General features: G+C 47.4%; 3 protein-coding genes and 2 non-coding genes across 16 annotated transcripts in view; 3 read left to right on the top strand and 2 right to left on the bottom strand.

Annotated features, from left to right (window-relative positions):
- SGSM2 (small G protein signaling modulator 2) overlaps nt 1-4,883 on the bottom strand; it is a 43,757-nt gene extending 38,874 nt beyond the window's left edge. Inside the window, exons 1-2 of one of the 4 annotated variants that reach the window (XM_058431014.1) lie at nt 4,567-4,882; nt 172-355 (exon numbers count right to left, since the gene is read on the bottom strand). In XM_058431014.1, coding sequence (XP_058286997.1) covers nt 172-180 — 9 coding nt within the window. In that variant the 5' untranslated portion in view covers nt 181-355; nt 4,567-4,882. Of the gene's footprint in view, nt 1-171; nt 356-4,566 lie in introns of all 4 variants that reach the window. The other 3 variants (XM_058431015.1, XM_032138099.2, XM_032138103.2) reach the window with 3 other exon arrangements.
- A 93-nt stretch (nt 4,884-4,976) lies between these two features.
- TSR1 (TSR1 ribosome maturation factor) lies at nt 4,977-19,810 on the top strand. Of its 2 annotated transcripts, XM_058431016.1 has the most exons (16): nt 4,977-5,080; nt 5,577-5,975; nt 6,169-6,272; nt 6,579-6,798; nt 6,915-7,049; nt 7,413-7,837; nt 8,588-8,747; nt 9,181-9,344; nt 9,936-10,129; nt 11,229-11,391; nt 11,783-11,893; nt 12,933-13,065; nt 16,897-17,013; nt 17,489-17,629; nt 17,734-17,808; nt 17,938-19,810. In XM_058431016.1, exons 2-16 carry the CDS (start codon nt 5,879-5,881, stop codon nt 18,114-18,116), a joined length of 2,418 nt encoding a protein of 805 aa, XP_058286999.1. In that variant the 5' UTR covers nt 4,977-5,080; nt 5,577-5,878; the 3' UTR covers nt 18,117-19,810. The 2 variants fall into 2 exon arrangements, with proteins under 2 accessions (XP_058286999.1, XP_031993997.1); XM_032138106.2 differs by lacking the exons at nt 4,977-5,080; nt 5,577-5,975 and having other exon boundaries at nt 6,234-6,319.
- The window catches only part of SRR (serine racemase), a 30,187-nt gene continuing 14,925 nt past the window's right edge, over nt 7,888-23,149 (bottom strand). For 5 of the 8 annotated variants that reach the window (XM_058431018.1, XM_032138108.2, XM_032138111.2 and 2 more), the window contains 4 exons: nt 21,105-21,224; nt 20,895-20,969; nt 18,964-19,173; nt 18,438-18,710 (listed from right to left, as the gene is read on the bottom strand). In XM_058431018.1, coding sequence (XP_058287001.1) covers nt 18,438-18,710; nt 18,964-19,173; nt 20,895-20,969; nt 21,105-21,224 — 678 coding nt within the window. Of the gene's footprint in view, nt 8,110-15,200; nt 16,353-18,437; nt 18,711-18,963; nt 19,174-20,894; nt 20,970-21,104; nt 21,225-23,149 lie in introns of those variants that run through there. The other 3 variants (XM_058431020.1, XM_058431019.1, XM_032138110.2) reach the window with 3 other exon arrangements.
- Nucleotides 12,038-12,132, top strand: LOC116459521 (small nucleolar RNA SNORD91 family). Its single transcript, XR_004245575.1, has one exon. It is a non-coding gene; the product is annotated as a small nucleolar RNA SNORD91 family (small nucleolar RNA).
- On the top strand, nt 13,184-13,278 carry LOC116459520 (small nucleolar RNA SNORD91 family). The gene has a single exon (XR_004245574.1). It is a non-coding gene; the product is annotated as a small nucleolar RNA SNORD91 family (small nucleolar RNA).

A 23,149-nucleotide genomic window follows, 5' to 3' on the forward strand; every position in this document is an offset into this window, starting at 1 on the left:
ATGTTGGCCAGGCTGGTCTTGAACTCCTGACCTCAGGTGATCCACCCGTGTTGGCCTCCCAAAGTGCTGGGATTACAAGTGTGAGCCACCACACCCGGCCTGGGTTTTTATACTTGTTATAAGTGGAATCACTCAGTGTGTAGTGTTTTGTGACTAGTTTGTTTTACTCACCTGTGTCATTCTGAAATTTGTTCATGTTGTGTATAGTTGTAGATTGTTCATTCTCCGTGCATGTTGTGTACAGTTGTAGATTGTTCACTCTCCGTGGTGTGAACGTACAAACAACTGGCGTTGGGTGGTTTCCAGTTCGGGGCTGTTATGAATATTGCTGCTATGAACATTGACGACATGTCTTCTGGTGAACGAATGTTTTGGATTTATGTTTCCAGGCAAGGAATGTCTGATGCACACACTTTGCTTTATTAGATATTGCCAAATTGTTCTCCAAAGTTGGTTATACCAGTTTACACTCCCATGTATGAGCTTCTGGTGGTTCCCAACATTTAACCCAAACTCTGTTGATGTCCTGGGGGAACCTGCTAGCAGGCAGTCCTAGTACTGGAGATTATAGAGATTACCTAGTGTAGAATGTTACACATAAAGTGAGCCTTGGGTAGAGCTAGTCTTCCCCATTCTTTAGACAGGAATGTAATGTTCTGATGCTCTCCAGGTTCCCAAGACCCTTAGTCAAGACTGTATAGTTTGGAGGGTGGTAGAACCTCAAAAGCCTGGGGAGGTGGGAATGAGGACCTGGAGGCCCCTCCCTGCTGGAAACTGCTAATGGTTAGTGCTCGGGTAAAAGGGGATCAGATCAATTAATGCACTCTAAGCTGTTAAAAGCTCCCTAGACGGCTGGGCATGGTGGCTCACGTCTCTAATCCCAACACTTTGGGAGGATCACCTGAGGACCAGGCTGACCAAAATGGTGAAACCCCATCTCTACTAAAAATACAAAAATTAGCCAAGCATCGTGGTGGGTGCCTGTAATCCCAGCTACTCAAGAGGCTGAGGCAGAAGAATCACTTGAACCCGGGAGGCAGAGGTTGCAGTGAGCTGAGATCGCACCACTGCACTCCAGCCTGGGCAACAAGAGTGAAACTCTGTCTCAACAAACAAACAAACAAACAAACAAACAAACAAAAAAACTTCCTAGATTACCTCCCAAGGATGTTAGCATTCAACAGAGGATAATGTCACAGCTAAAGACCTAGAGGCATCTGAAGCAGGCTGATGGGGCAGATTTTTGGGTTAGGACGATCTGCAGATACCCCTAGAATTATACCAGTGGTCCTTTGTGAAAGCCCAGCCTGGTCTACCAATATTCCTGTTGTTTCTCCTTGCGGAAGGGACAGGATGTTTCTGTAGAAATTAAACACTGGGCTGGGCGCTAGGTGGCTCACGCCTATAATCCCAGCACTTTGGGAGGCCGAGGCGGGCAGATCACGAGGTCAGGAGATCGAGACTATCCTGGCTAACATGGTAAAACCCTGTCTCTACTAAAAACACAAAAAATTAGCCGGGCGTGGTGGTGGGCGCCTGTAGTCCCAGCTACTCAGAAGGCTGAGGCAGGAGAATGGCGTGAACCTGGGAGGCGGAGCTTGCAGTGAGCTGAGATGGCACCATTGCACTCCAGGCTGGGCAACAGAGCGAGACTGTCTCAAAAAAAAAAAAATCAAACACTGAAGGAGGAAAGGAGAAACATGAGCTCAGAGCAGGTCAACTTTTGTCAGGAATGATACGTAGCTATGGCATATTCTGACATTTCTCACATTTTCTTAGGAATCACCTTTGGAGCAGTAAAGTCCAGTTTCTAAGCACTGGTGGAAAAAGTCATCATCCTCTTAAAAAATATTTCCTGGCTGGTTGCAGTGGCTCATGCCTGTAATCCCAGCACCTTGGGAGGCCAAGGCGAGGTCAGGACATCGAGACTATCCTGGCCAACATGGTGAAACCCCATCTCTACTAAAATACAAAAAATTAGCTGGGTATGGTGGCATGTGCCTGTAGTCCCAGCTACTTGGGAGGCTGAGGCAGGGGAATCTCTTGAACCCAGGAGGTGGAGGTTGCAGTGAGCTGAGATCGCACCACTGCACTCCAGCCTGGCAACAGAGCAAGACTCTGTCTCCAAAAAAAAATAATAATAAGTATTTCCCATTATCTGTGACTAACCTCCAAAATTGAATCATACCTATAATCCCAGCATATCCACCTCTAGTGTGGATACAGGTACTTTTCTATTTTGTTTACACTGTTCAAGTATCTGTCACTAGACTGCCTCCTTTCGGAGGAGAATCAAGATTTCTCTTTTCATTGGGGAGAGCAGAATTGGGCTTAAATGCTGACTTGATACACCCCTGGCCTAAGAAACCCTTTTTTGGCGTCTTCACAGCAAAAACTTAATGAAGCTTCTCCTACAAGCTGGAAAGCTGATGGCTTCAACTACATCTTTACCAAGGGGAGGGGTGGGAACAAACATTAGGGCACAGTAGCCAGGCCATGGCTAACGCATGAGAACCATCTAGAGCTTTCCAGGATTTTTTTTGTTGTTGTTGTTGAGACGCTGTCTTGCTCTGTAGCCCAAGCTGGAGTGCAGTGGCGCGATCTGGGCTCACTGCAAGCTCTGCCTCCCGGGTTCACGCCATTCTCCTGCCTCTGCCTCCTGAGTAGCTGGGACTACATTCGCCTGCCACCACGCCCGGCTAATTTTTTGTAGAGAGAGGTTTCACCTTGTTAGCCAGGATGGTCTCAATCTCCTGACCTCGTGATCCACCCGCCTCAGCCTCCCAAAGTGCTGGGATTACAGGCGTGAGCCACCATGCCCAGCTTTTTTTTTTTTTTTTTTTAGGCAGAGACTTGCTCTGTCACCCAGGCTAGAGTGCAGTGGTTCGATCTTGGATCACTGCAACCACAACTCCTGGGTTCAAGCGATTCTCCTGCCTCAGCCTTTCGAGTAGCTGGGATTACAGGTGCCCAACACTGTGCCCAGCTAATTTTTGTATTTTTTTTTTTTTTTCAGTAGAGATGGGATTTCACCATCTTGGCCAGCTGGTCTGGAACTCCTGACCTCATGATCTACCTGCCTCAGCCTCCCAGAGTGCTGGGATTACAGGCGTGAGCCACCACACCTGTCTGCTTTCCAGGATGTTTTGAGAGCCCAGACTCTTCCCCAACCCTGAAACTCTAATTAGGGCTCAGCTAAAGTAAATTTTTTTTTTTTTTTTGAGACAAGAGTCTCACTCTGTCGCCCAGGCTGGAGTGCAGTGGCACAATCTTGGCTCACTGCAACCTCCACCTCCCAGGTTCCAGCGATTCTCCTGCCCCAGTCTCCCGGGTAGCTGGGATTACAGGCACGCGCCACCACCCCGGCTTATTTTGGTATTTTTAGTAGAGACGGGGTTTCACTATATTGGCCAGGCTGGTCTCGAACTCCTGAGCTCAGGTGATGCACCCGCCTAGGCCTCCCAACGTGATGGGATTACAGGCGTGAGGTAAACTTTTATATATAAGGTAGGCAGCATAGAGAGGAAGAAACCTAGACTCAGAGAAGTAACTCACTCAAGGTCACACGGAACTAGGTCCAGACTATTCCAAAATGTATGCTTTCCAAACACCAGGCCTCGAAGTCTCCAAAATCAGCACATTTACCAAACCGTCACGCAGTGCCTACAGTGTGCCAGGCACTGGATACAAGGCAGTGGACCAAACAGAGGGTCTCCTGCCCTGGTGGAGTTTACCTACCAGGCAGACAACAGCCACGGAGGCAGGCAGGGGAAGGAGGCCCAATGCATTCTAAGCTGCGCTGCGGGTTGGAGCTCTCCAGCTCTCATATGGGAGTGAGTCATTCATATGGGCACTGCCCCCCACCCGAAATGGAAATGGGCTTTTGGGCAGGGTCAAGGTAAACGGAGTTAGTAGAGGGAAGGACTGCTTCTCTTTCTGAAGTAGGGGGGCTTCCCTCAAAAGGGAAAACTTCCGAGTGTTAAAAACCATTCCAAACAATCCCTGGTCCCTGGGTAAAGAGGTGGGCGTGGAGGGAGAAACCGAGGTGTGCGGCGAACCCCTCCAGCAGCGAACACTCCGTAGCTGGAGGCACAGCGGAGGGGGCAGCGTCGGACAACAGGGAGCTCAGCCCGCACGACACCCACTTAGGACTTGGGGAAGCTCGGCCCGCACGACACGCACCTGCGCCGCGGGAGCCCGAGCAAGGCCCCGCCCCCTCCCCCAGCGGCGCGGGCACTGAATGGGCAGCTCCCGATACAGCCATCCCCGCCATCCCCGCCACCCCTCCCCCGGCCTCGGGCTCCCAGCGCCGCTGCCGTCACAGGGCGGGGAGCTGCGGGGCTGCGAAGCAAACAAGCCCAGAGCGCCGGCCGGGTCCCCGGGGCAGAGGGGCGCTGCCCTCCCCCATCCGAGAAACGGGAGGGAGGCGCAGCCCGTCCAGGACCTGCCCCGCCCGGCCCAGGTTCGGCCGGGGTGCCCGCGCCGGCGGGTGGGCGCGGACCTTTCTGCCCTCTGGGCCGCGCGGGCCAGGGCGCGAGCCCCCCGGGGTCCTTGCTTCGACTTTACCTCCTTCTTCACGTTCCACAGCAGTTTCTCTTTGACTGCGTCCCCTGCGCTGCCCATGGTGTGGCAGGAGGCGGCGCCGAGCGGCCCTTGGAGCCCTCGCGCCCTCGCCGCCTCCGCGCCTCTCGGCTCAGCGCCCCACGCGCAAGGCGGCGCCCCCGCCCGCCGCGCTCCCGGCCCGCCGCCGCCGCCGCAGCCACTGCCCGGTGCTCGGCTCCGCAGCCATCTTCCGAGCCCCGCACAGACGTCAGGCGGCAGGCCCGGCCCCTTCCCACAGCCGGAGGGGGGTTGCGCACAGCGACGGGGGATCGGGGCGGGGAGAGGCCGTGCGCGCCTAGGGGCGGCAGACCCGGGCGCGCGCCACGGGGGTCGCTGTCATGGCAACGCACCCGCTCCCGCATGGAGGGCGGGAAGCCTCATTGTGAGCGCTGGCCCTGGAGCCCGCGGCCCCGCGGCTAAGAGCGAGCCCCGGTCCCGCTGAAGGTGCCCTGACTTCTCCCTCCTCCCTCTCCCGACGGTACGGAAAGAGCCGGGGCTCGGGCACGGGCTCCCCTGCGATCCGAGCCTGCCCACGGCGAAGCCGGTGCAGCCTGGCCCCGTGACCCCTCTGAATCCCCGTCCGGCCGTCGCCGTGCAGTTGTCAAGTTTCTGGGAAGATTAGTGGGAGTGCAGCCGCCCGAGCCCGACGGCCGGAGGGTCGCGGCCAGTCCCCCTCACCGGGTCGCCACGTCCCACAGGGTCCTTCCCGGCCGCTCCGTAGGAGGCGGGACGCGGGTTTTAGTAATAGGGCCGGGCGTGAGCCGGTACGGTACCGGGCAAGGTGACAGAAGTGTCTTCTATGCGATTCCCAAGCCTCGCTAGGGAATCGAGGGAGAAGAAAGGTTGTTCAGAGTGATAAAGAACATGCCGTTGCAAACGGAAGAGCAACGTGCCCGAATCTAGGTGACAGGAAGGGCTTAGGCCTTTTCGGCACGAATGGAGCCTTCCAGTCAACATGTTTCTATGTGATGCAGCTTTATAGCGCAAAAAAATGACAATGCAAGGGACACAAACAGCCCTGCTGAACCAACAGCCTGAGCCTCGACAGTCTACATCCGGCGCCTTCAAGCCCCCAACCATACACTGCGAAGTGGAAAAAGTTCCCACCGCGGCTTGGAGGAGCGGCTAACGCTGCGCTCTTAGAAGCGGCTGGAAAAGACCGTAGCGAGAGCGCGCAGGGAGTCCCGCCCCCTGGAGGGCCCGCCCCCTTGGAGGAGACCGGAAGCGCTCGTCCTAGCCCGGAAGCAGTGCTGACTCCGTACACGCGCGCTGCGGCATGGCGGCCCACCGCCCCGGCCCGCTCAAGCAGCAGAATAAAGCTCATAAAGGCGGGCGGCATCGGGGTCGGGGATCTGCACAGCGGGACGGCAAGGGTAAGAAGACAACGTAGAAGGAATAAGGGCTATTTGGCCGTTATTAACTCTTTTTCCCCATGCCCAGACTGAGCTTCTGTCTCCCGTCTGTGCTCCACGCGAAAGGCCCTTTCTAAGGTGGGCGGAGAGGAGTCCCTTTTCTTGACTTTGTTGTGGGGCCGATCACACCAGCCCCTTCAAATCTGCCTTTCAGGCCGTCTAGCACTGAAAACCCTAAGCAAGAAGGTGAGAAAAGAACTCAGCAGGGTCGACCAGAGGCATCGCGCCAGCCAGCTCCGAAAGCAGAAGAAGGAGGCGGTGAGAGGAGCGGGATTTGGGAGACGGCGGCTTCTCTGCTGTTCTAGGTGGCTAATGCCTCGAAGTGGAAAATGAGACCGGGAGGAGGGTCCAGGGACAGAGCGTAGCACTAGAGCACGTGTCGAGCGTGCAGGTCTAGCATTCTTTGCTTTGGTCAGAATTCCTGCCACCCCGCTGGCATACCTGTGGTCTTTTACGAGAGAGATGCTGGTTGTGGGCAGGGAGAGCATCTGTAGGAGTGGAAATGCAATGCTGGAGTGAAGTACTGAGACACTGAGATGTTCTTGGATATCTTTCTATTTTCAGGTTCTGGCAGAGAAGAGACAGCTGGGTGGCAAAGATGGTCCTCCTCATCAGGTACTGGTGGTGCCCCTGCACAGCAGAATTTCCCTGCCAGAGGCCATGCAGCTGCTTCAAGATAGGGACACTGGAACAGTACACTTGAATGAATTGGGAAACACCGAGAGCTTTATGCTGCTATGCCCCCGCTTGAAACATCGGTGGTTTTTCACATCAGCAAGGCCAGGTTAGAGTATACACCAATATTTTGTATTATATTTGAGTAGTAGTATTTTTTTTTTTTTTTTTTAGCATAATGTGCTGGTGCCAACCACCTCTTCTTACTGTGTCTTCTATCTGCAGGGGATCTGCACATTGTGTTAGACATGGCTAAAGTAGCTGATACCATCCTGTTCCTCCTTGATCCACTAGAAGGCTGGGATAGCACCGGCGATTACTGTCTTTCCTGCCTCTTTGCTCAGGGCCTTCCGACCTATAGTAAGTGAGTTAGCATTTATTGTGCACCTTTAATTTGTCAGGCACTATGCCTGGCGTTTGATATAGGAATACAACTGATGGATCATATTCAGCTGCTGGTGGGATGTACACATATGGATTAAACTTGGTCCATTGTTTACAGATGATCACTTAGGGTGACTTTTTGTTTTTGGCTGTCCTTTGCCCAGAGAAACAAGGATATGAAGTTTGATTTCACTGTGAAATTCCTTCAGGGTAGTTCAGTGTTGGGTTTCCCAGTGATCTCTGGGCTTGCAACTGAGCTATTAGGTTGTTTGTGAACTGCAGAGGGATTTTTACGTAATGAAGCAGTAGGTCATGAAGCGTTTTCTCTTTCGCTTACAGCACTAGCTGTCCAGGGGATTTCTGGCCTCCCACTGAAGAAACAAATAGATGCAAGGAAGAAGCTAAGTAAAGCAGTGGAGAAGCGCTTTCCGCATGACAAACTCCTCTTGTTAGACACTCAACAGGAGGCAGGGATGCTGCTTAGGCAGTTGGCTAACCAGAAGCAACAGCATCTTGCTTTTCGAGATCGGCGGGCCTACCTATTTGCCCATGCTGTTGATTTTGTTCCTAGTGAAGAGAATAACTTGGTGGGCACCTTGAAAATTTCAGGCTATGTTCGAGGGCAGACTCTGAATGTCAATAAGTTGCTGCATATTGTTGGACATGGCGATTTCCAGATGAAACAGATAGATGCCCCCGGAGACCCTTTCCCTTTAAATCCTAGAGGAATTAAACCCCAAAAGGACCCAGACATGGCAATGGAGGTAAGACTGATACTCTTAATTCATGTTCATATGAAAGTTGGCACAGGAAAGAAACTTAAATTCAGAGAAGGTAGTCTGTACACTTAGGTGAATGAGGAGAATTCACTAGTCTGAAGTAAGGCAATAGTCAGTTATAAATAGGTTGATAAATCACATATTTATCCAGCACTTTTTAGGTACTCTGCACTGTGATTGGCTCTGAGTTTATAGAACACACTCAAGATGTGGTTGCTTTCCTCAGGGGACTTAATTGGGCTGGAACAAAATGGCACCTGTGAAATAAAGATTGAGATAGCATATGGTTAAGGTGCGGTCAGCAGTGGAAGTTGAGAAAGTAGACTAGCAAGCTTCACATAAGAGATCAGACTTGAGCTAGGTGTTGAGAAGGGTAAATGTGATTTAGGAGTTGAGGAGGGATAAAAGAATATCCTAGAAGAGACAGAATGAACCTAGGCACAGTGGTGGATCAAAGGGTTTATGTGAACCTTGAAGAAATCAGCTTGATGGGAGCGAGGTGTGTAATAAATGGATAGGAGTGGGAGCAGATTAAGAAAGACCTCAAGAGCCAAGGAGAGACTTACAATACTCTGGAAATTAGAAAATAGCCATTGGAAAAGTTTTGACAAGTTTTCCATTCTGTTGCATTCATCTTCTACATGAGGACTGATATTTCTGGGTCTTTCTGGTTACTGCGTTAGATTTAGGAGATTTTTGGTTCTTAGTTGACTATCACCTGCTTTTGGTTTTCAGATTTGTGCTATGGATACTGTAGATGATATGGAAGAAGGCCTTAAGGTCCTAATGAAGGCAGATCCTGATAGACAGGAATCCTTGCAAGCAGAGGTTATCCCAGATCCAATGGAGGGGGAGCAAACCTGGCCCACTGAGGAGGAGCTGAGCGAGGCAAAGGGTTGGTATTGGTAAACTTGTTTGTAATTCATCTGACCTGGAATTGTGGATTTTCTCTAGCTGTTCCAAGTGAGGGCCTTATAGGATAGAGTGGGATGGGGGTATAGTTGAAAGTCTCTCCTCACCCTCAAATGCTGTATGTTTTCAGTAAACAAACATTACACACAGCCTTGTTCCATTTCTCAAAATTACTTGTGTTAATGTTTTATCCAACAGATAAACAACTTGGATTCATTGCAGGGCTTATTTAGCTGTGTAAGTATTGCTAGTTGTGAGGCAGCTGAATTAAATTTGGAAGTAGTCGGTTCTATTTACAGTGTCTGCCAGAATTTCCCATGTTGGCAGCAGTATCTGGTGCCTTGCCTAGGTGAGAATAACCAGAGGGATACAGAAAAGAAGTCTATAATTTACTTAATTTGTTTGGGCTTTTACAGATTTCTTGAAGGAAAGTTCTAAGGTGGTAAAGAAGGTCCCTAAAGGAACATCCAGTTACCAAGCTGAATGGATTTTGGATGGTGGCAGCCAAAGTGGTGGGGAAGGAGATGAATATGAATATGATGATATGGAACATGAAGATTTTATGGAGGAGGAATCTCAGGTAAGGAAATGAGGCCTTAGGCCAATTCTGTGTCTAGCTCCAAACGTAGGCAAAATGCAGTTGTGATCTTGGGTGTGTATGGTTAGTTTCCTTTTTTTTTTTTTTTTTTAAATGAGACAAGAGTCTCGCTCAGTTGCCCAGGCTGGAGTGCAGTGGTGCGATCTGGGCTCACTGCAAGCTCTGCCTCCCGGGTTCACGCCATTCTCCTGCCTCAGCCTCCGGAGTAGCTGGGACTACAGGCACCCACCACCATGCCCGGCTAATTTTTTTGTATTTTTAATAGCGACGGGGTTTCACTGTGTTAGCCAGGATGGTCTCGATCTGACCTCGTGATCCACCTGCCTCGGCCTCCCAAAGTGCTGGGATTACAGGCATGAGCCACCGCACCCGGCCGTGTATGATTAGTTTCTTAGGAATGACTCTGTAGTTGCCAGGAATGAGGCTTTTATTTTATACTTTAGACTGTATTAGAATTTATGTTGGTTGGGAATAGGGATCTAGTACAGTTGTTTTACTCTTAGCTTATTGGCCTTTGGGGTAGAGACAGGTATGGATTTCTTCTGAAAAAAGCTGTAATCTTTTATTCTATAGGATGAGAGTAGTGAAGAAGAAGAGGAAGAATATGAAACTATGACTATTGGGGAGTCTGTGCATGATGATCTTTATGATAAGAAAGTAGATCAAGAAGCTGAGGCAAAAATGTTGGAGAAATATAAACAAGAAAGATTGGAAGAGATGTTTCCAGATGAAGTGGACACGCCCCGTGATGTGGCTGCTAGAATTCGGTTAGTCAACAAGTCTATGAACAAGTCTAAATTCAATCAATATGTTTTTTAAAACTTGGCTCAGAGCTGTGTCACTGTGATGCAAAAGAAGAAAAACACATTTTTCCTGCTCCTGAAGAGCTAACAATTAATATGGGAAGGCAAGACATACATACAGGAAATGGTCATATATAATTAAGTTCTAGACTGTGGTGCAGACTAACGTTACAGGACTTGAATGAAGGAGAAATGCTAAGGTTAATTAGCACATAGTTCTTCCCAAAGGAGGCAGTACTCAATTGACACATATAATGTTTGGAAGTTTTAGGGGGTTTGGGTAGAATAGCAGAAGTAGAAGAGTGAAGAAGTAGAGGTGAGTGATTAAAGCCAGTGAATTAATTTTAGATATTAGGAGGTAAGGCTGTGTATTAGGCCATTCTCACATTGCTATAAAGAAGTACCAGAGACTGCGTAATTTATAAAGAAAAGAGGTTTAATTGGGTCATGGTCCTGCAGACTGTACAGGAAGCATGGTGCTGGCATCTGCTCAGCTTCTGGGGTGGCCTCAAGAAACTTACAATCATGGCAGAAGGTAGAGGGGGAGCAAGTCATGTCACACGGCCAGCGCAGTAACAAGAGAGCAAGGCAGGAGGTGCTACACACTTTTAAACAACTAGATCTCCTGAGAACTCACTCAACAGGGGGGTGGTGCTAATCCATTCATGAGAAAACCTCTTCCTTAATGCAGTCACCTCCCACCAGGCTCCACCTCCAACACTGGGGATTGTATTTCAGTATGAGATTGGGGCAGGGACACACATCTTAACTATATCAGGCCATTACCAAGCATCTTTTTTGTCAGGTTAAAAAGCTCCCTGACAGGTAACAGGGAGCCACTGCAAATACTTTGTCTTTTGTCAGTGAGAAGCTTGGGTTTGGTTCTGATACAACTTGTTACAGGCTATTTGGAGTGTCGTCTTGGTTTAAGCTATTGGATTGTTTGGAGAGAGAGTGATTGGAGTTCTTTTCAGCTAGCTCCTTAGCCATTTTAGCAGTGACTTGAGTCTATATAGCACCATATAAATCTGACTTAATGTCTTTAAAATCTTGAATATTCTAGATTTCAGAAATACAGAGGCCTTAAGAGCTTCCGGACATCTCCGTGGCATCCTAAGGAAAACCTTCCTCAAGATTATGCTCGGATATTTCAGTTTCAGAACTTTACTAATACTAGGAAAAGCATCTTTAAAGAGCTTGAAGAAAAAGAGGTTGAAGGAGCTGAGGTATCTACCCTCCTTGTTCATCTTGTATGTTGCTTTCATTTGTCAACATGCTCCCTACTTTATTCCTTCTCTTGGCATGAAAATATGCTGCATTTGGGGATTAGGGGAGCCCCTAAGTCATTGATTAGAATGATACTGGTAACAAAGAGGTATCAGCTATGTTAAATGAAAAAGTGTGGAGCCCCTGAGTCATTGATTAGAATGATACTGGTAACAAAGAGGTATCAGCTATGTTAAATGAAAAAGTGTGATCTGGGTAGTGAAGCATCTTGAAGGATGAGGGTTGGCTTTAAAAATTTTATCTGAGAGACTCAACATATTTGGAGAAAGCTTCCTCACTGTTGGGACTTTGAAGGTAACTCCATGATTGCTTTCTGCTTTCTTGTGGCAGGTTGGCTGGTATGTCATACTTCATGTCTCTGAAGTCCCCGTCTCAGTGGTCAAGTGCTTCAGGCAAGGAACGCCCTTGATTGCATTTTCTTTACTACCTCATGAACAGAAGGTAAATTGCTGTCTTGTGGGAAAATGGGGGGTTGTGAAACTTTCCAGCTGCTTCTGACAGTCTAAAATTCTGTTTATGTGTGACTAACATTTTGTTCATTGGGATGCAAAAAGTCTGCCTTTATGACTAGGAATTGGAGAATAATACAGAAGTCAGTGATGGTTTTATTCATATTGTCTGAACCTGTCTGAAGCATCTCAGTGATGCAATCTCTGTGTGGTTCTGAGACTTCTCCAAGTATGTTTTTCAGACCAGATTTTGAATGAGGGTTGGCAGCCTTAAAAATAAAGGTTTGGCCAGGTGCGGTGGCTCACGCCTGTAATCCCAGCACTTTTTGGGAGGTCAAGGTGGGCGGATCACCTGAGGTCGGGAGTTCGAGACCAGCCTGACCAACATGGAGAAACCCTGTCCCTACTGAAAATACAAAATTAGCCAGGTGTGGTGGCGCATGCCCGTAATCCCAGCTACTTGGGAGGCTGAGGCAGGAGAATTGCTTGAACCCAGTAGGCGGAGGTTGTGGTGAGCCAAGATTGCGCCATTGCACTCCAGCCTGGGCAACAAGAGCGAAACTCCATGTCAAAAAAAAAAAAAGTTTATGCCAAGGTGCAGATCTCTTTTCTCTTGGTGGTCAGTAGTCGTGTATGTTGTGGGGTAATGTGATAGTTCTTTGATCAGTTTTGGTAAGGGCTCAAGAAGAAGGGGCTTGAATGAGTGTGGTTTTGAGATTGTGGTGAGTGAATGCCTTGAAGGCCACTGATTTTTGTGTGGCAGATGTTGAGCACTTTTCTGTTAGATGCAGGAAGGTAGGTTCGCATTGAAGGGTGCATGAAAGCTCTGATCAGCCTATGTTTCGCTTAAATGCCAGTCATTGGTGGAGGTAAAGGATGAACCTGTGTTTCAGCATCTACACTCCACCATTAATTAGCATCGTCAGTTCTTAGAATGAGTCTGAATCTGATAGTTTGGTTTGCCTTCTTTCAGTTTAGGCAATTGTATTCCCAGACTATGAAGATTTTTGTCTTTCTTACTTGGTCCCCAGATGTCAGTATTGAATATGGTGGTGAGGCGTGACCCTGGCAACACTGAACCTGTGAAAGCCAAGGAAGAGCTCATATTCCACTGTGGATTCAGGCGCTTCCGAGCCTCACCTTTATTCTCTCAGCACACTGCAGGTTAGCAGTGGGGAACCTGGGTTCTTGTCCATCTTGTCTTTTGGGAAACTGACTTGTGGTGGAGGGGTGCCGAAATATATGGTTTCAAAATCTTACATCTCTATTTTCAGTACTCTGGTTTAAGAGCCAATGATGTTTTTACTCAAAATGTCTGAACCTGTCTGAAGCATCCCAATGATGCCACCTCTGTGTGATACTGAGGCTTTTTTGCCATGAGTATTTGTTCCAGAGCAGGTTTTGAGTAGAAGTTGGCAGCTTTATAAAAAGGGTATTATATACGGGTGAGTGCAGTGGTGCAGTGGCTCACACCTATAATCCCAACATTTGTGGCATGAGAATGGAGAATTGAAGACCAAAAAAGCTTAAGATTTAATCTTGTTTTTTTGTTTTTGTTTTTGAGATGGAGTCTCACTCTGTCGCCCAGGCTGGAGTGCAGTGGCGTGATCTAGGCTCACTGCAAGCTCCACCTCCCAGGTTTACTTATGCCATTCTCCTGCCTCAGCCTCCCAAGTAGCTGGGACTACAGGCGCCCGCCACCACGCCCGGCTAATTTTTTGTATTTTTAGTAGAGACGGGGTTTCACCGTGTTAGCCAGGATGCTCTCGATCTCCTGACCTCGTGATCTGCCCACCTCAGCCTCCCAAAGTGCTGGGATTACAGGTGTGAGCCACCACGCCCCGCCTGTTGTTTGTTTGTTTGTTTTTTTTGGAGATGGAGTCTTACTCTGTTGCCCAGGCTGGAGTGCAATAGTGTGATCTTGGCTCACTGCAACCTCCGCCTCTCAGGTTCAAGCAATTCTCCTGCCTCAGCCTCCCGAGTAGAGTAGTTGGGACTACAGGCACGCATGACCATGCCCAGCTAATTTTTGTATTTTTAGTAGAGATGGGGTTTCACCATGTTGGCCAGGCTGGTCTTGAACTCCTGGCCTCAGGTGATCGCCCACCTCAGTCTCCCAAAGTGCTGGGTGCTGGGATTACAAACGTGAGCCAATGTGCCTGGCCCTTTTTTTTTTTTGAGACCGAGTCTCACTCAGATGCCCAACTGGAGTGCAATGGTGCAATCCAGGCTCACTGCAACCTCTGCCTTCCATGTTCAATCAATTTTCCTGCCTCAGCTTCTCGAGTAGCTGAGATTACAGGCACCCGCTACCACGCCTGGCTAATTTTTGTATTTTTAGTAGAGACGGGGTTTCACCATGCTGGCCAGGCTGCTCTCGACCTTAGGCGATCCTTCTGCCTTGGCCTCCCAAAGTGCTGGGATTACAGGCATGAGCCACTGCGCCTGGCCAGTCACTCTTTTATTGTTTCAAAATGGTTTTGATTTTTTTTTTTTTTTAGGATGAACTATTTTCATATTTTAGACAGTTGGGAAAATAAGGAATAATGTAAAAGTAAAATTACCTTATATTAGAGAAAATTCATTTTTATTTTATACATTTTCATCTGGATCTCATTTTTTTTAACATAGTTTGGATTGTAATTGTAAATATGGTGTTAAACATTGCATTTATCACTTAATTGATTTTGATCAATTTTCCATAAGATTAATTAGTTAATGAGTCTGTTAATGCTTTATTGTCATTTGGATATATTCCAATGTATGTGATGTACTGATATTTATTTGAGCTTCTACGGGTGAGCACTTAGTCTATTTCTAATGTTTTGCTCTAAACTAGATCTGTATGCATAAAACTTTATTTACTTCTTTGCTTATTTTGTAAAGGCAGATCCTTAGAACTGGAACTAAATAAAAGTCTCATTCCAGAGACTGAGGCAGGAGGATTGCTTGAGGTCAGGAGTGTGAGACTCTGGTCTCTACAATTATTTATTTATTTATTTTGTGATATGGAGTCCAGCTCTGTCACCCAGGCTGGAGTGCGGTAACATGATCTCAGCTCATTGCAGCCTCCACCTCCCGGGTTCAAGTGATTCTGGCGCCTCAGCCTCCCAAGTAGCTCGGACCACAGGCGTCCGCCACCACGCCCAGCTAATTTTTGTATTTTTAGTAGAGATGGGGTTTCACCACGTTGGCCAGTCTATTCTCAAACTCTTGACCTCAGGTGATCCACGTGCCTTGGCCTCCCAAAGTGCTGGGATTTATAGGGATGAGCCACCATGCCCAGCCTCTACAAAAAAAAAAAAAATGTTTTTTTTGGGAGCTGGAGTTTCGCTCTTGTTGCCCAGGCTGGAGTGCAGTGGCAGAATCTTGGCTCACTGCAACCTCTGCCTCCTTGGTTCAAGTGATTCTCCTGCCTCAGCCTCCCAAACAGCTGGGATTACAGGCGTGTACCACCACACCTAGCTAATTTTTCTATTATTAGTAGAGATAGGGTTTCACCATCTTGGCCAGGCTGGTCTCAAACTCCCGACCTCAGGTGATCCACCCGCATCGGCCTCCCAAAGTGCTGGGATTACAGGCATGAGCCACTGTGCCCGGCCAAAAATTTTTCTTTTTAATTAGCCACGGTGGTGGCATGTGCTTTGCAGTCCCAGCTACTTGGGAGGCTGAGGCAAGAGGGATTGCCTGAGCCAATGAGCCCAGGAGTTTGAGGCTCCAGTGAGCTGTGTTCACACCACTGCCCTTAAAATATTTTATTTTCCTATAAGTTTAGTATTTTAAAAAGTGGGTGAGGGCTACATTGAAGGTAGGACACCAAATACAGTCTAGCCTAGATAGCAGAGTGAGACACTGTCTCTCAGACTTTAAAAGGGTGTGATAAAGTGTGGAAACTTTGATGTCTGGTGTGCCAAGGGCAGTGTGGGTGAAGGAATGGAGGCTGGGTATGGCTCATAGTTGGGTAAAGCAGAGGTAGGGGTCCTGAGATACTGAGAGACTACTGGACGGGACTTGCGGCAGAAATGATTGTCTCCTACACAGTAGGAGCAGGAAGATGTGTTGCCCACTAACTTGGGGGCTTCTGAACATCATCCTAGTCCACTCACTCTCAGCAGTGGCAGGAGGAATATGAAGAAAGCAGTATTAATGATGTTTTGGATAATTTTTATTCTCACCAATTGTGAGAATCACAATCACTAAGTGAGATTAATTTTTCTTTCCCTTAAAATATTTTATTTTCCTTTAAGTTTAGTATTTTAAAAAGGAGGTGAGGGCTACGTTGAAGGTAGAACATCAAATACAGTCTAGGCTCCGAGATTCTGACTCCAGATAAAAAAGTTACTGATCAGGCACATGCAATTCCAGCTATTTGGGAGCCTGAGGCAGGAGAATCGCTTGAACCTGGGAGGTGGAGGTTGCCGTGAGCAGAGATGGCGCCATTGCACTCCAGCCTGGGCAAGAAGAGTGAGACAGCATCTCAAAATAAATAAATAAATAAAAAGTTACTGATACAGCCTGGCGCGGTGGCTCACGCCTGTAATCCCAGCACTTTGGGAGATGGAGGTGGGCGGATCACAAGGTCAGGAGTTTGATACCAGCCTGGCCAACATGGTGAAACCCGGTCTCTACTAAAAATACAAAAATTAGCTGGGCGTGGTGGCATGTGCCTGTAATCCCAGCTACTCAGGAGGCTGAGGCAGGAGAATTGCTTGAACCCAGGAGGCGGAGGTTGCAGTCAGCTGAGATCACATCATTGCATTCCAGCCTGGGTGACAGGAATGATACTCAAACTCAAAAAAAAAAAAAAGTTACTGATAGGACTAGATTGTATCTTTTAGGTGCATTGAGGCAGGGAAAATTTTTGAGAACTGGTGGATTAGAGAAGTAGAAGCTGCCGTAGGTTTAAGAGTTGCACTGACACAGCTTTTCATAGGCTTCTATTACCTCTGGTTTCTCAAAATGGTTTTGGTTTTCATTTTTTAACCCTTATGGCAGCGGACAAACATAAATTGCAGAGATTCCTGACTGCTGACATGGCTCTGGTGGCGACAGTCTATGCGCCAATCACTTTTCCTCCTGCATCTGTGCTGCTTTTCAAGCAGAAAAGCAACGGTAAGTTGAGCCACAGAGATGAACAGACCCTGCAGGTCCTTAATAGACGAACACTGTTTTCTCTTCTTTATTTAAATTTGGGAGCCAAATGGTATGGAGAGGGTGATGATGGTTTTCAAAATACAGTAAGTCTTCACTTAACATTGTTAATAGAACAATGAAAACTGCAACTTTTATGTGAAACAGTGTATAGCCAGTCGTCAAATAAGTGCCTTTAGTTCAACATCTTTTCCTTGTAACAACTGATGAGAAAAAATATGCTTTTGTTATACATCATTTCTCTTAAAGTACAAGTTTTCAAGAACCTATTGACAAGGTTAAGTGTGGGCTTACAGTTTACCAATCTTAGCCTCAGATTGGGCTAGGGCAGGGATGACAAACCAGGCTCTTGCACGGGTCATTACATGGACTGGGGCAATAAATGAAGACTTTGGCCTGTAAATTCCTAAATAGCTTCTTTGCTTTTGTCCTTTAGGAATGCACAGCCTCATTGCTACAGGCCATCTTATGTCAGTAGATCCAGACAGAATGGTCATCAAGAGAGTTGTTCTGAGTGGTCATCCTTTCAAAATTTTTACTAAGATGGCAGTAGTCCGTTACATGTTCTTCAACAGAGGTGGGTATGAAGGAGGAGGATGGGATCTGATTGCCTTTGTGGTATAAAGGTTGGGTTTACATTTTGTGGGTAAATGTTTCATCTTGGTCTTTTATGTGTTTAAGAGGATGTGCTGTGGTTTAAACCAGTGGAACTGAGAACGAAGTGGGGCCGGAGAGGACACATCAAGGAGCCTTTAGGTAAGGAAACATGGGATTTGAGACCATGTCTACATTTCTGCAGTGTTGCTAAATGACTATTGGGTTGGAAGTCATTGCTTTAAAAATTTCTACTTTTAATTTGACCGACTTGTTCTGTTTTCTTTCTAGGTACCCATGGCCACATGAAATGCAGCTTTGATGGGAAGCTAAAATCTCAAGACACAGTACTGATGAACCTGTATAAACGAGTTTTCCCCAAATGGACTTATGATCCATATGTACCAGAACCAGTACCCTGGCTGAAAAGTGAGATTTCTTCAACAGTGCCTCAAGGGGGCATGGAGTAATGGATTCAAAGAGATTCTGTCTTACCGGTGCCAGTCAATACTCCAGGGATGGGAGGCACAAGTTGTGATTGGGCAAAGTTTATTTTCTGTGTCAGCCTGTCAGTCCGCTGCCCCATTTTGCAAGACTTTTTTTTAGTCTTGACAAAATGTCACAGTTAAGTATAAAAGTTTTTCTACTACTTAGTCCATAAAAACGATTAAATCTTAATGAAATAGCCACTCTCCATTAGGAATCTGATAACTAAGAGTTGACAATGACTAGGAAACAAAATGTCTTCAGTATCTAAAGACACTGAATCCCACCATTTCCTTTTCTGTAAATTAAACAGAAACAGACTGGTAAGAAGCTGGCCTTTCAGCCTGCTTCACCCAAGTTATGCAGGAGGTTAAGTCTACATTTCCACCACTGAGCACAATACAAATGTTCTTAACTTCTGGGGAAACAGTTTGAAAATGTTGAGAGAGCACAGCAGCCACTCCAACACCAGCTGTAGGTTCAATGAGTAGTTTCATCCTCTCCCACACCAGCTGGGTTGCACGCTGTTGATATGGAAGGGAGTAGGAATTAGTGAAAGGAGAGTCTAGTTGGTTTACCTGTAAAGGTCAGATGAGAATATATGTCCAGTTTGAATTTTCTTATCATTGTGTATACATGCTTCCCAAAGCTTTTCTTTAATTCTAATGGCTTCTGTCAAGAGGGTTGTCATTAATACATCTAGGGTACCCTCCCATGTCATGAAGTTACCTAGTCAAGTTCCCATGGGTCACTTGCTACTCCTAACAGAAGGTTCTTCTGCCTAAGAAGTTACGCCATGCTTTGTTATTTCTTTTCCTGTTGGAGCCTTACCTTAATTTCATCCTCGGTGACAGTGAAGATATCATCCACAAGGTCCCTGATAATAGGCCAGGTGTTCAAGCCAATGCTGGATTTGACACCATCTGCTATGGTTTCTGGAGGATAAAGATTGGGCATCAGTTTCCCCTTCAGCTTGGACTGGTAGCAATCATCTGCATTCAAGGGTTCAGCAGCATATACCTTCACACTAGGTTTCAGAGCCTGGGAAGAGGAGTATTAAGACATCTTACAACAAACCACAACATTGCCTGCATGTCTAAAAGAAAATAGGGGCTGGGTGTGGTGGCTCACATCTGTAATCCCAACACTTTGGGAGCCCGAGGCGGGTGGATCAGTTGAGGTCAGGAGTTCAAGACCAGCCTGGCCAACCTGGTGAAATGCAGTCTCAACTAAAAATACAAAAATCAGCCAGGCGTGGTGGCGGGCCCCTGTAATCCCAGCTACTCAAGAGGCTGAGGTCGGAGAATCTCTTGAACTCGGGAGGGGTAGGTTGCAGTGAGCCGAGATCACACCAAAAGGGGGCCGGGCACAGTGGCTCACGCCTGTAATCCCAGCACTTTGGGAGGCCGAGGTGGGCAGATCATGAGGTCGGGAGATCGAGACCATCCTGGCTAACATGGTGAAACCCCATTTCTACTAAAAATACAGAAAAAAAAAACCTAGCCAGGCATGGTGGTGGGCACCTGTAGTCCCAGCTACTTGGGAGGCCCAGGCAGGAGAATGGCATGAACCCGGGAGGCGGAGCTTGCAGTGAGCCAAGATCATGCCACTGCACTCCAGCCTGGGTGACAGAGTGAGACTCCGTCTCAAAAAAAAAAAAAAAAGAAAATAGGCACAATAAGTAATACATTTCTGCCTAAGTAAGAGCCTTCCCTTTTATGGATGTAATGAAAATATCTTCAAGCACTTTATAAATAAATTATATGTCTGATACTAGCCTTCCATTGCCTGGATCACATCTGATTCTCCTGGTAATTTGAGAAAAGAGTAGCCCCTTGGTATGGATAGTAGCTTGATGATGGAATTCAGGGAAAAGACTATGATGGTGTCACTTGTGGTAACTGCTTTTGTGCTGTAAAATTGTCATGGATTAAGAAGAGAGTTGGCTGGGTGCAGTGGCTCACACCTGTAATCCTAGCACTTTTGGAGGCCAAAATAAGAGGATTGCTTGAGCCCAGGAGTTCCAGACCAACCTGGCCAACACAGCAAGACCCCATCTCTTAAAAAAAGAATATTAAAAGGCCGGGCGCGGTGGCTCACGCTTGTAATCCCAGCACTTTGGGAGGCCGAGGCGGGCGGATCACGAGGTCAGGAGATCGAGACCACGGTGAAACCCCGTCTCTACCAAAAATACAAAAAATTAGCCGGGCGTGGTGGCGGGCGCCTGTAGTCCCAGCTACTCGGAGAGGCTGAGGCAGGAGAATGGCGTGAACCCGGGAGGCGGAGGTTGCAGTGAGCCGAGATCGCGCCACTGCGCTCCAGCCTGGGCGACAGAGCAAGACTAAAAAAAAAAATTTAAAATAATAATAGGCCGGGGCAGTGGTCAGCCTGTAATCCAGTTTGGAGGCCAAGGCAGGGAATCACAAGGTCAGATTAATTAGTGGGGTGTGGTGGCGCATGCCTGTAATCCCAGCTACTCAGGAGGCTGAGACAGGAGAATCGCTTGAACCCGGGAGGTGAAGGTTGCAGTGAGCCTGGATCGTGCCACTGCACTCCAGCCTGGGCAACAGCGAGAGTCTGTCTCAAAAAAAAAAATAATAATAGTAAATAGAGTAGTGAGGCAGAGACGGGCCTTCAAGTCCCAAAGGAGTGAGGGGAAGGAACGGTAATGTGTGCAGAATGTTGAGCACGTGTATACAGAACATTTAGGATGTAAAGTAAATCCTCTGCTTGAAGCAGGGAATCCTCCAGAAGCTGCTCACCTTAATTGTAATTGCTATTCCAGCAACCATTCCTCCTCCACCTACAGGTACCACCAGTGCATCCACCAAAGGAACCTTTAGTGGAAAGAATATAAACTGTAAATAGGCCTATTAGTAAGCAGTTTTATATTTAATGTGTACATATAAAATAATTGAATATAGCCCAACAGCTTTACCAGTAGCTAAACAGGAAGAACTCAGCTATTTTACCTGGTTCAGCACTTCCAGGGCAATTGTCCCTTGTCCAGCTATCACTGCAGGCTCCTGGTTGGGATGTACCATGATGCCTTCTGTTTCTTCTGTAACTCTTTTTGCAACATTTTCTCTGGACTGAAAGTACATTAATTTAGCTTAATTGATTTGTATTTAATAGAGTCCCCAACAAGTTCCATTTGGTCATTCAGCATTTTATTGACCATCTACTTTTTTCAGACTTTGTTCAGGTACTAGAGATATATATGTTAATAAACAAAATATCCCTGCCCTCAAGGGGGTAGAGATGGGTGAAGTAAATATATGGTATGTCTAAGTGCAATGGAGTAAAATGAAGGAATTTATTTCATATAGGGTAGCCAAGAAGAGCCTCTAGTAAAGTGACATTTTAAAAGATCTGAACAACTGCTGTGGATGTCTAGAATATTCCAGAGAGGGGCTAACAGTGCAAAGACTACAAAGTAGGAGTGCTTGGCCTTTCTGCGGAACAGCCAAAAAGGTTAGTATGGCTGGCACAGAGTGGGCAAGAGAAATAATAGAAGATGAGGTCAAGGCTGGGTGCAGTGGCTGACTCCTATAATCCCAGCACTCTGGGAGGCCAAGGTGGGCAGATCACTTCAGGTCAGGAGTTAAAGACCAGCCTTGCCAACACGGCGAAACCCTGTCTCTACTAAAAATACAAGAATTAGCCAGATGTGGTGGCACGTGCCTGTAATCTCAGCTACTCTGGTGGCTGAGGCATGAGAATCGCCTGAACCCAGGAAACGGAGGCTGCAGTGAGCTGAGATCAAACTATTGCACTCCAGCCTGGGTTGGACAGAGCGAGACCCTGTCTCAAAATGAATAAATAAAAAGAAGATGAGGGACTGGGCGCTGTGGCTCACACCTGTAATCTCAGCACTTTGGGAGGCCAAGGCAGGCAGATCACGAGGTCAGGAGTTCGAGGCCAGCCTGGCCAATATGGTGAAACCCTGTCTCTACTAAAGAATCAAAAATTAGCCGGGCATGGTGGCACGCGCCTGTAGTCCCAGCTACTTGGGAGGCTGAGGCAGAAGAATCGCTTGAACCCAGGAGGCGGAGGTTGCAGTGAGCCGAGATCGTGCTGCTGCACTCCAGCCTGGGTGATGAGGAGATTGTCTCAAAAAAAAAAAAAAAGATGAGGTCAAAAAGATAGGAATGTTTGAGTTTATCCAGGGCTTAGGTGATTGCAAGAACTCTGGTTTCCACCATGTATGAGATGGGAAACCAACAAGAGAATTTAGACTTGAAAAGAGACAAGTTCTGATCGGGTGTGGTGGCTCACTCCTGTAATCCCAGCACTTAGGGAGGCCGAGGTGGGTGGATCAAGAGGTCAGGAGGTCGAGACCATCCTGGCTAACACAGTGAAACCCCGTCTCTACTAAAAATAGAAAAAATTAGCTGGGTGTGGTGGTGGGGGCCTGTAGTCCCAGCTACTCGGGAGGCTGAGGCAGGAGAATGGCGTGAACCCGGGAGACGGGGCTTGCAGTGAGCCATCGCGCCACTGCACTCCAGCCTGGGCGACAGAGTGAGACTCTGCCTCAAAAAAAAAAAAAAAAAAAAAAAAAACAAGTTCTAACTTTATTAAATGGAGAGCTCTGGTTGCTCAAAAAAGCCTGTAGTGGGGCAAGGGTGGATGCAGAGAGACCAGTTTGGCTACTGAATTGAATATAGGTGAGAATTGATGTTGATTTGAATCAGAGTGGTAACGGTAGACACAGAAGCAGTTGGGTTATGGAAATATGTTGAAAGCAGACTGAGATTTGGATGTGGGGTATGAGAGGGTTATCAAAGAGTATTCCTGGCTGTGTGCAGTGGGTCATGCCTGTGATCCCAGCATTTTGGGAGTTCAAGGTGGGAGGATTGCTTGAGCCCAGGAGTTTTGAGACCAGCCTGGGCAACAGTGAGACCCTGTCTACGAAAAATAAAGGAATTAGGTGTGGTGGCATGCACCTGTAGTCCTAGCTACTCAACAGGCTGAGGCAGGAGGATCCCACAACATAGGAAGAGCCCATCTCTAACAA

Source organism: Hylobates moloch, unplaced genomic scaffold, assembly GCF_009828535.3.
Source record: "Hylobates moloch isolate HMO894 unplaced genomic scaffold, HMol_V3 SCAFFOLD_19, whole genome shotgun sequence".
In the NCBI taxonomy this organism is placed as follows: Eukaryota; Metazoa; Chordata; class Mammalia; order Primates; family Hylobatidae; genus Hylobates; species Hylobates moloch.